Source organism: Danio rerio, chromosome 5 (assembly GCF_052040795.2).
Source record: "Danio rerio strain M-AB ecotype USA chromosome 5, GRCz13ab, whole genome shotgun sequence".
In the NCBI taxonomy this organism is placed as follows: domain Eukaryota; kingdom Metazoa; phylum Chordata; class Actinopteri; order Cypriniformes; family Danionidae; genus Danio; species Danio rerio.
Genome location: NC_141025.1, coordinates 14,662,734 through 14,674,852, shown reverse-complemented (window position 1 = coordinate 14,674,852; position 12,119 = coordinate 14,662,734). Strand labels below are relative to the sequence as shown.

At 35.1% G+C, this 12,119-nt stretch overlaps 1 protein-coding gene across 1 annotated transcript; it reads left to right on the top strand.

The window, feature by feature from the left end:
- Positions 1–210: 210 nt before the first annotated feature.
- On the top strand, positions 211–9,224 carry figla (folliculogenesis specific bHLH transcription factor). The gene is given in 4 exon segments (NM_198919.2): positions 211–590; positions 6,130–6,279; positions 6,416–6,505; positions 8,723–9,224. Coding segments are annotated over 4 exon segments (663 nt in total). The 5' UTR covers positions 211–356; the 3' UTR covers positions 8,912–9,224.
- Positions 9,225–12,119: the final 2,895 nt, after the last annotated feature.

The following is a 12,119-nucleotide window of genomic DNA, read 5'->3' as shown; positions in this document are numbered from 1 at the left end:
GAACTAGCATGTTTACTCACTGAATTGTTGAAATCACTAAGAATTCACATCTTGCGCGGATGAATAAAAGTCAAAAGGGCTTGCCATACAGCACAGGCACACTACAGGTATATAATTACCACACACTGCCATCTAGCGCTGAAACATGATATGGCGCTTTAATACCACAGGTGGTCCCGTGAGAAAGGGTGGGTGGAGATTCGCGCACAGGTGCTATTCGTTTCAATTAACAACGTTTATATTCAAGTCGACTGGTCTCCCCTTAGACCAATAGTTTTTAAAGTATGAACATTTAAAATGTTGTCACTTCACTAACTGTGCCCTGTTATCTCATTTAAGTTAGTATTTTGAAAGCAATGTCGTGTGAAATGACCGGCAAAAAGTTCAGAGCCATAGTGGGACTCATGAAGGTCCCGGAGAGAGAGCTCATGGGGGATGTTTTACTGCGTGAAAGTGCTGAACCTTCCCTCCCCGTTCACGTCAATATCGGTAAATTCGTGCGTTTGGATGACGGCCAGTACATCGACACGGAGGACCGAGATAAAGCTGTGAAGAGGCGACAGCTCGCAAACGCGAAGGAGAGGCTGCGGGTGAGTGAGCGTTGACAAAGTTCACGACAAGAAGCCGCTTTATTTATTCATTCATTCTCTCATAACCTTTTTTGGCTTTTTGCTGCCCTCTTTTGGCCAATTTCGAGCCACAGGTTTGCATTCACTGCCAAAAATAAGGCTACAAATGCTGTCAATGAAGAACTAAATTATAATATGAATCCTTTAGGGGTAAATAATGTACAACAAATGAGCAATCCCATGTACATGTCAGCCTGTATTTACAAAAATAGTGAAACTCTAAGTTTTTTTAATGTAGTTTTATTTTTTACAGTACTCAGTTTAAATAGTTAAGTTAAAAATACCATATAACCCAAATAGGTTGTTATACAGGCCCCTAGCCAGGGGGGTTGGGTGGTTCGGAAGACCCACCCCTCTCTGACAAAGATCCAGAGTTTGTCCCATACATGAGCTCATTTGTTCTATTTTGACGGCTATGCTATCATAAATAGTAAGAAATGACCTGTCGGTGATCCTAGTGTGATTTCAGTTAATCAGTTTTGGCCAATACAAACATTATTTTTTAATGAGTCCAGCATCCAGTTGTGCAAGAAAACATCTGACATAGTAGAAGTCATCTTACACTACTGTATTGTTTTTATATGGAGAAAACATCATTTAAAATGGATAAAAGTCATTTTATTCTAAATAGTGAAGCTTATTCTTGAAAGAAAACATGACCAATAAGAAAGCACAAGAGTGTCTAGAAAAATTGTGAAGCTCTAAATTGTTATTATTATTATTATTATTATGTTTTAACTTCTTATCATTCAAATGGCCAAGTTCTGACTGAGGAAAGTTAATTGTGCTGGCCAGTTAGTTATTTGCCTAATACATTACAATAGGCTACAGTTAGAACTTTTTTTCTAGTGATATATGATGTGATAAATTAGTATTTTAAAAATAATTTTTGTCCTGTTTCTTTATTCTAAATATTTAGGAAATATTTTTGGTACATTAAAAAGTATGATGACCATCCAACTAGCTAATCCAGCTAAAAACAATGTTTAAAATGTCTCTAAATGGAGCATTTAAATCTGATAATTAAATAGAAAATGAGGTAAATAACCAAAAAGGTTCACTTTTTGAGAAAAAGGAATCCCCCCTTTCATTAGGCTGGCTACAGGCCTGTTATAGCGCAGGGGTGCCCAAACATTTTCGTATGAAGGGCCAAATACCAAATATCATGGAGAGCCGTGGGCCGAAGATAATATACCAAACTGTTTTATATTAAAGTTGCCATGGGTAATTTCCTAATTAATGTCATATTTTTAATAAATAAATTGGAAAAATATTACTTTAGATTGTATTATATTATGCAGTATAACGTTTAAAACATAAACAATCCTATCTCTAACACAGTGAAGTTCAATGCTGAATACTCTAGTCAAGCAGAGTCTGCCTTTGACTGGATTTGCTCACCAAAGTCTCTGCATTGTCAGGTGACAGTATGTAATTTAAACAAAATCTGAGTAATTTACATCCATGACATATGACATGACCCATTTAATTTCAGTTAGCTTTTAACAATATAACAAACAAAGGGTTACAATAATTTCGAATTGACATTATCTAAACCATCTCCATCATTCTCCCTCTCTTCTCAGATGGAATGGCAGGCCAAATCAAAGGTTAATTGATTTGGCCCGCTAGATGCCTAGTTTGAGCATTTCTGTTATAGCACCTTCCCAACCATAGGTTATTTTAACTCAATGCATTGATATATATATATATATATATATATATATATATATATATATATATATATATATATATATATATATATATATATATATATATATATATATATATATATATATATATAATTTATTTTATTATTATTAAATGTTTATCCATTCTGGTATTACTATTGCTATTATTACTAGTACTACAATTAATTTTATAATGATGGCTGTATAAATCAAAAACATACAGTTTAAGAACTATATTGAGAATGCTTTATTTCCATAACATTTTAAATTCTAGGCACACAATCACATCACAAATAATAAAGAAACAGAACAAAGTACAGACAGTTATAGACCTTTTTGACGGATGTAAACGAAAACAATGGTCCCTGCGTATTTCCTGTTTTACATTTTTAATTTCCACAGCTTTCGAGAATCCAAAAAGAGCCACATATTGATAAATAATGTTATGATGGCTGTTTTAACATATAGATAAGATTGAATTGGCCCTTGTAACAATTGTGAAATAGTTTGATGACAAGCAGGAAATATTCATGAGCCAATATGTGTGCTGTATAGAGGCATGTAGGTATACTGAAAAACATTCAAGAAAGACATTCTATCAGCAATGTACATTGTCTGTTTCTGATATAAAAACATAAATTCAGTAAATATATTTCATCCCCCCAAAAAATATCTAAAATGGCCTGATGGTTAATTTCTGTGAGTTGTTCTGTAAAGGAATTTGTCATTCACTTTGGTTCTCAGATAAAAAATTTTTTTTATTAAAAACACTACTAATGTACAAACCCTGTCCTTGTCCTTGTCCTCGGCCCAATTAAACTTACAGCTTTAAAAGTTTTGTTATTCTAAAAACTGTTATTTAGGAAAACAACTTCAGAAATAGCAAGTTTAGGTTGTTCTCATTCATGTCAGTTGATTAAAAATATATACTTCTAGTATATACTTGTTAAATTTATTAATTTTACAATTGTTCCCATGTTTCAGTCCTGTCACATTTGCATTAAATTTAATATAAAATGCGTGCTCATGCACAACAAAACTTTTCCTCATAAATGTATGAAATAAAATCAATCATTTTTGTTCTATAGTGAGCTACCTTTCTTTAGATTTGTATTATTTTTAGGGGGTTATGCAGTTTAATTCACAGAATTTCTACAAAGTATGTTGTATGCAAAGTAGCAATATTTTTTTGGTCACATATATAACGCATGTTTATTTTCCTCAGTTTTTGAGGTTTTTTTTTTTTTCAGCAAATGGATTTATTTTGTTTTGAAAAAGGCACTAAGTGACAACTTTTGGAAAAAAATGTTAGTATGTGTATGATTTTTTTATTATAAATTTTATATTTTTTTATATATATTTTGTTATTTTCATTTATTCATTTGTTCATATTTTAATGCATTTAATTCAAGTCTTTGGGCTAATATTAAATAGTCAACATCAGACCAAAATTTAAAACATGAACCAGTTTATTAATTTATTGTAAAACCGTGCATCACTACTTATGTATATAAATGAGGAATAATCATTTTCACAATAAACTGTAAAGTGTCTTTATTAATTTATATTCTTTAAAATGCTTGGTTGTTTCAACACAGATTTGGGTGAAATATGGAAAATTTAAATTTTCAGCATTTATATGAAAGTTCTTCATGGGTTACAGAATAAGAAAAATAAAATTAATAAATTTAAATAAACAAATAAATAAATAAAAGTATTTAAAAAAATAAATATTGCAAATGTAACAGAAGTGGTTAACATTTTTTTTATTATTTTTTGTTTATTATTTAAACATGAATTTGTCCAAACCAACGAATGAGGAAAACAGCTAGTATATAATCATAAGAAGTATTGAGATGTAAGTCAGTCATTTTGTTATCCTAGTTTTTCTGTAAGAATATATGAAAACTGAAAATATTTGCTATTCCAAAGTCATGTGGATAGAATTTGTATCATAATCCTGCTTTAACTGAAGCTCTGTCTTTGTTTTCTCTGACTACACTGGCATTTCCTCCAGTAAATGCACATTTAATAACTGGCTTTGACGGAAAATAAATGTTCAAATGGCAGTTTTTAAGTCTGTCTTATAAGCATAGACGTTTTAAGCTAAATGGATAATTTTGTTTTTCTATTGTAAATCCTGAAAGAAAGCTCTCAGGAGGCTTCCAAATATACAATTTGCCATTATGATGATTACTTTTTGAAATGTATAATTAAAGTCTCGCTGACTTTCTCATGGATGACCTGATGCATTGTGACTCACTCGTTTTAATTAGTCTGCGATGGTCATTTAGTGTGATGCTGGACTCTACAAAACAACAGTGCAGAGTTTTCAGTTGTGGTGTAATTATAGTTTTTACAGAACATGAAGTTCATTTTTCATTTGAAGGTATAGATCAATAAAATAGTTAATGTTTTTTTTTTTTTTTATCATGCTCAATATTTTTTTTAAACGTACAAAGTGGGGAAAAAAGCCTTTTTCTTTTCTTAAACAAACATGATCTATCTTTCTCTCTCTTTTTCATCTCAATCTATCTCTCTATCTCTCTGTCTATCTCTCTCTCTCTATCTATCTATATAAATATAGTTGTGGGGATTAAATGGAATGAAAATGAATCCTCTTACTCAAGTTACTCAAATTCTCAATTATAGAAACTACTTTCAAAAATGTGTAATTGCAGAGACTACCTGACATTAGCCCCTTTCACACATACAGACCTTTCCGGAAAATTGTCGGCAATTTTCCAGAAAGGTTGTATGTGTGAACAGGTCCTTTTTGAAAATACCGGTAAATTCGTTCTGGCTATTTTCTGGAAAGAGAAGTTGTAACATTACCGGCAATTTGCCGGAATGCTGCGCTGTGTGAATGCAGAAGAAAGATTCCCGTAATAAGCGCGTGCACGTCTAGAACGTGCTGACGTGAGACGTCAGCTTTAGCCAATCACAACAGTCAGACGCATTTACGTCCGCGCGGTTTGTGAGAATAAAAGCCTTTGAATATTTTTCCAGACACATTTAGCTGCTAGAAGTTAGTCAGATCACGTTTATATGTTCTTCTTAATGCCAACTGTGTAAATAATCATCGATGAGATGCTTATGATAAGCCGTTGTTTGTTTACGTTCGTGTGCCTGTGAAACAGCCTGTGAGCGCCTGCACACGCACATATTATGAACATCTCGACATGCGAAAGTGATCCTGAGAAAGTTGTTCACAATATTGATCATCCACAGAGTTTGTAATTTAGTCAAATGTTTACAAATACAAGCGCAGCCGTTTGAAGCTCATTTGTGTTGAATGATTTCAGAATTTACCGGTATTTTGGAATGGATGTGTGAATGCTCTTTTCCGGAAAATTTCCGTAACGTCCTCGCCTGTGTGAACAGCGCTTTTTTCAATATACCGGTAAAGTCGTTCCGGAAATTTTCCGGATATTTACCGGTATCACTGTGTGAAAGGGGCTATTGTTGATCTGATGCATTGTATAAAGCTCTATGGATAATAAAGGTGACTTCTCACATTCACTTTAATTAGTCTATAGATCGTCATTTACTGTAATGCCAGGCTCTGTATATCCCATTTCTGTGTTTGTCAATACATCGCACATTTTGTGAAAGAAGCTAATCTAGAAATAGGTTTGAAATGATGGGAGTAAATGAAGCAAGTTCTTAGATTACTGTTCAATTAAAGTGAAATGCTGTTGTTCTGCCAGTATAATTCAAGGCAATGATAGCAAGCAGGTGCTCAACTTTATATACTTATATACTGAAATGTTGCATCTTGGTGTCATCATCTGCTGTCCTGCATGTAGGTGAGGAGCCTGAACAGCATGTTCTCGTATCTGCGGCGTATTGTGCCGGTGATGCCTCGAGATCGAAAGCCAAGTAAAGTGGACATGCTGAAGGCTGCAACTGAATACATCCGGCTCCTCTCAGCAGTCCTCAATCACACCTCTGACAAGGTGAGACACAAAACACAAGACTTTTGGTCCAAAATCCTTGTTATATGCAGTACGACTTCAAAGTCCTACTTAACTTTTAAAAATAAAAAATAGATGAATACAAATGATTTGCCATCATTGATTAATTGATTGGCAGGGTAATGAGAATGCTAATGTATTCCTGGAGACTGGAATCAACTACCCAAGCATAAACCCTGACTGCTCTGATCTCTGGAACATGGAGGATGTGAGTTCACTTTAATTTACAGTTAACTTTTATTACAACAAAACAGTGTTTTAACATGCATTAAATGCACCAACCTGACAGTATGTTGTGAAAAACACTACACTCATATTTGAATAGAATAGAATAGAATAGAATAGAATAGAATAGAATAGAATAGAATAGAATAGAATAGAATGGATACTACACTTCAAGTCTAGGGAAAAAACAACATAAGAGTAATAAACGGAAAAACGAATGTGTTGGGGGTAGTGGATTTCCCAAACAAAACAAAAACTTAAGGAAAAAGATCCCCTTCGGTCGACAATCAAACTCGTGTGTACCTACTGCGCCACTGCTTCGCCCTGTTTTGCATATTACACAAGTATTTTTGTGATTATGGGCATCATTGCATTTATTAAAACAAGTCCTTATACGACACTACTAAATTTTGTATTATGCATAGCAGAACATACTTTGAGCTTGATTTTGCTGGGTTATGCAAAACAGAGTGTGGTGCTGCTGGGTATTTTTCTATTATTTTCAATTCATTTTCATTTATACTGTTGTTGTGTGTTTATTATTGTTTTCGGCTATTTGTCATGTATGAATTATACAGAGCTGTTCTTTTAATAAAATGTGAAAGTGAATTGTATTGCGTTTTTAATGGGGTTTGTGAATTGCACACTGCGTAGTGATTGTGGTTTAAAGACCTGTGCTTGTCCTCGTGCATGCGTAAACAGTAAATATCAGAGGAGTGTTTGTGGAGTTTGTGTTAGCGGTTCCCAACAGGGGGGTCGCGGCCTCAGCGAGCTTTGTGGGGGGTCGCGTCATATTTTAAAAAAATCTTAGCAGTGGACAATTAGGATAATGATCATATTGCCTTAGTTCTTTTTATTCCCTTGCTCTGGGGTCATCAGCCACCGTGGATCAATTGGTACCGTGCCTCACAAGAAATGATTAATTATTTCCCTTTTATTTATTATCTGTCTGAACAATCTTTTATTTTGAAAAGTATTTTATTTTGAAAAATTACCGTTTTCTCTCGCTTGCCTATCGGTCACTTGAGTGCCCACAATCAGCAAAATGAGTAAGAAGCAGACGTCTTTTCTTTAGAAAGTTTCTTTGCTAAGGGAAAAAGGCCCTGTGAAGGACCCGCAAACTGCCAAGAAATACATCCACAACCCACTTGTCAACAAATCAGGTGAATCCAGCATGTCTGTGCAAGAAGATCAACTGATGGAGATTGCAAATGATAGTGGCCTTTTAGCGGCTGTTCGCATATCTTGTATTTCTAGAGTTTGCACAAGTTTGTTGTTTCCAATGGAGGTGCGCAGCTTGCGCGCACAAGCGGCGTTACACACTAGCTCCAATGAATCCCGGCCCGCGATCGCACCGCGAGTCATATGAAAAGAAATATGAAAAGAAACAGCTTCAGTTTGTATGGCATTATTTTTCAATATTTTTGATATTTTTGTTATTGAATTTCAAATAGGGTCAATTTAAAGGCCAAGGGTTTAAATATTTTTCAGTTACAAATGGACTACTGATGTTTTGCTTTATAATACATTAGATTATTATTCATTCATTCGTTCATTCATTTTCTTTTTGGCTTAGTCCCTTTATTAATCCGGGGTCATCACAGCACATGTTTTACGCATGCGGATGCCCTCACAGCTGCAACCCATCTCTGGGAAACATTGGGCTATTATTTGTGCATAAAAATATCTTGATATAGTAATAAACATAGTTTGTTTGAAAACAACATTTTTTTGTCATCATTACTGCAAACTTATATGAGTGATCATATCATTAAATGTGGAGGAGGGCCTTACAATATTTTCTGGGGAAAAAGGGGGTCTCAGGCTAAAAAAAGGTTGGGAACCACTGCCCTAGGTGACCGCCTATTGCATGTAGGACAGGCCATCACTGAATCTGATTAACTGATTTATGCTAAGCTAAAAGTGCTTCAACCAGATCCAGACGTGGATTCAAAAATAGTAAAACTTAACTGTTTAACTCTAGAGTACTTGTAAACATAGCCTGTTTTTTTTTTTAAAAAAAAGAAAAAGAAAAAAAGTGTAAGAAGTGGAGTATTTCTTTTAAATTATTTGATTTTGACTGTATTGTAATAATGTACACCTCTTGTAAAGCTGCTTTAGGAGAGTAAATATTGTGAAAAATGCTATAAAGATGAACTTGAATGGAACTGAACTGATTCTCTCTTTGTGTCCTCCTCAGGCTCTGGACTCAATGTCCAGTCCATTTCTGTCTGAGACTATGAGTTTGACCGCTCCTCTGGTCACAATGACGTCAGGAGCGGATGAAGACCTCGATCTGAATAACATGACTGTGCAGTGTGTCGTACCCATGTACATCGTTCAGGTCGGCTCTGACCAAACCATGGTCCCAAGTTCACTCCCATCCTAGATGCAGATCTGCACTTTAGTCACGTTTAGTGCCTTTAATCACTAATGTTTTTCAATATGTGCCTTTAAGATCAAATTTGTGTTGTGCTGTTTGTCTCTATTACGAAAACCGATGAAACGTCAGGCATGACAGGACTGATGGTTAACTTTTCCGAGCTGCCATGAGGGTTTATTTTGTTGTATTATTTATTTTTTTTTATAAGGGTAAACTCCTTTAGAATATGTGAGGAAAATGTAAATGAATTTTAGTTTGAGTCTTTGCAGCTGCTTTATGTTTGCATGTGTACTGTAAATAAATTGTACATTTATCGTAATCTCGTTTTGACCATTTTTTACAAAACATGAATGCCGGGTTAAAAGGCATAGAAATCAATGACACCTTGGTTGCTGGAAGGGCATCCGCTGTGTAAAACATATTCCGGAATAGTTGGCAGTTCATTCCGTTTTGGTGACCCCTAATAAATAGGGGACTAAGCCAAAGGCGAATGAATGGTAATTTTGTACATTTAAAGGGCACCTATGATGAAAATCATCTTTTGTAAGCTGCTTTGACAAAACTGTGTGTAGTGTGTCTACAGTCATATTGGAGTAATATAAAGAAGTCTCTTTTTGTATTTTTTTTTTTATTAATTTATTTTTTTATAATTACCTGACGTTAAAAATGAGGATCCAAATCCCTCTCATTTTGAGGTCCACCTTAACGTGACCTATAGAAATGCGGTCTCCCTGGCCAACGTATTGATTTACAGCCGCCAACTTGTCAAAACGTTTGTAAGCATCGCAACAAAAAAAATCTGTCACACCTTTACATTTAAAAAAAAAACTGATCACACTTTTTGATGTTCATTTTGTTGAATTTAAGTGACATTGCATCTCAATGCCAACTAATTCTCATTAAATTATAAGTAGACTGTTAGGTTGGGGTTAGGGTTAGTGTAAATTGACATGTACTTGCAAAGTTTCTTATAGTCCTTTAAATGTCTGTTGAAGAAGCAGTATCAACAGATCTAAGCAGACAGTCTACTAATACTCAAAAGGACCATCGAAATTGTCACTAAAATATTAGTTATATGCAAAAAAACTAAGGATTTTTAGAACAAAAATAATTGAATGGTTTTTTATAGACTGTGCAGCCTCGAGATACAAATTAATGACTAATGTAATAAATTAGTCATACTAAATGTCTTATTTATACTTTGCCACCATTGTCACTGGAGTTTCTCGATTTGACAGTATTTACCTGTAACTTTTTAAAATGTTTCTTAAAAGAAGTCTATTATGCAAAAGTCACTTTTGTAATAGGTTTAAAACAGTTGTGTGGGAACAGTCTTTGAATATAGCCTGCATTTAATGGTAATAAATTAAGCACACTTCATAAAAAGAGTCTGCAAATCAGTGTTTGATTGACATTCTGCCTTTGTAAAGCTGCGGTCACATTAGAGTTTGAGCATGCGATATTCTGTCATGCGGCGCTTTGAAAAGGGGCGGGATTAAACAAGCTTATTAAACATTTTAAAAAGCGAGCGATTGCTCCATGTTTTAAATTTCTGTCCAGAGATGTCATGTTTTGAACCTCGATTGTTCTCACGCAGTCAAGTGATGCGATTTCGCAGGTCAGAGTTCACCAAGCTTGAACATCGCACCGCAGCAACCTGCAAAACTTGAAGCATGGCTCCGCGTTCCGGTCTGACGCATTCGCGTGTGCATGAATGGAAGTCTATGGGAGGAAAAGCCCAGTGTGACCGCAGCTTAAAGCCTCCTCCTTTCCACTGAACACGACAAGCGACAGACCGGAAGTCATTCATTTCCAATGGAGAGCAGTCCGGGAGCTGCGTTGAGTTCCAATCATCTCCGTATGCGGAAAATTCGGATCCGAATTGAGCTGCGGATCCGTTGAAATATTTGAACTCTTGTGACTAGACCGTATGCGACCTGCCGACCGGATATGATGTATTCCAGTGTTGTCCAAGCAGATCCATGCGCGCAAGATGAGAAATAGGAGTTTATTTGGTATTTTTTTTTTATTATTAAAAAGTCTATATTGTAAAAAAAACTTTTCTGTTCATAAATGTAAGTAAGAAAGTAATAAAATTATATATTTTTAATGTTGTCTTCACAATCCATCCAATATTTTAACGGTCTATGAGTTTCTAGTATTCATTCATCCATTAAACTATGTAAATGCACAGAGAATAAAGGCTCTTGCCCTCCTTTATTTCGGACACCGTGAGAATCAGCTTCTCCCTCGTGGTGCACGACAACACTGAAAATACTGTGCGGCTGCTACAAGGGGGCGTATTCCGACAGTCGTGTCCAAATGTTGTGTGCAGTGGAAAGGCGGCTTAAGTCTTCAGAGGGGGAATCCCCGCCCATTAGTGTTGATCTCTCCCTCATTAGCATACAACATAAGTCTTGTTTTTGAATCTACCCCTATGCTGACACATAGGCGTTTGTAGCCCCACCCTCTTTTAAAAAGAGCACAATCTCATTTGAATTTAAAGCTAAAGACAAAAATAAGACAATTTAGATCAAAGCCTGAAAGGGGCAGTTATAAATCAATATTAGTGTTGAGTTTTGAGCTGAAACACGCTTTGGAGACACCAGAGACATTTATTTTAAGTCTTGTAAAAAGAAGCATAATAGGTCCCCTTTAATTTGTAAAAGTCCATCTATTAGCTCAATGACAAAACTACCAGCATGGTTGAAGGTTAAATGCCTTTTTTCTTGCACTTATGAAAGTAATTGTCTTGTTTATTAGAATCTATTTATTAATATCTAGCTCTGAGTTTAATCTGACTCCAATTTTCTAGTGATCATTAGACTGTGTTTCTAATTGGTAAAGGATCACATCCATCAAAAGTTAGTAATTTTGTGTATTTAATTATTTCAGATACACTATACTTTCAGTTATTCTTTCATTTGGGACTAATTGTCTTTCTGAGTCCATGCGTGGACAATTTCACATGCCTTTCCCATTTGGGCTCGCCAGCGTGATGATTTGTAGGCAACTGTACTCTTACTCGGCCGCCTACTGCTTGCTCTGTTACAGAAAAGGTCTACCCAGTCTTTTACCATGCAACTTGCCAAAAGTGGTCAGAAAGCTAAAGGCCTACGAATAAGTGCTATCTGCTTCTTTATTTTTGATCCTCTGGTGTTTTACAGCCAGTGTGGATCAAACTAAAGGTCAACAAAAGTGTCCACAATTTGCT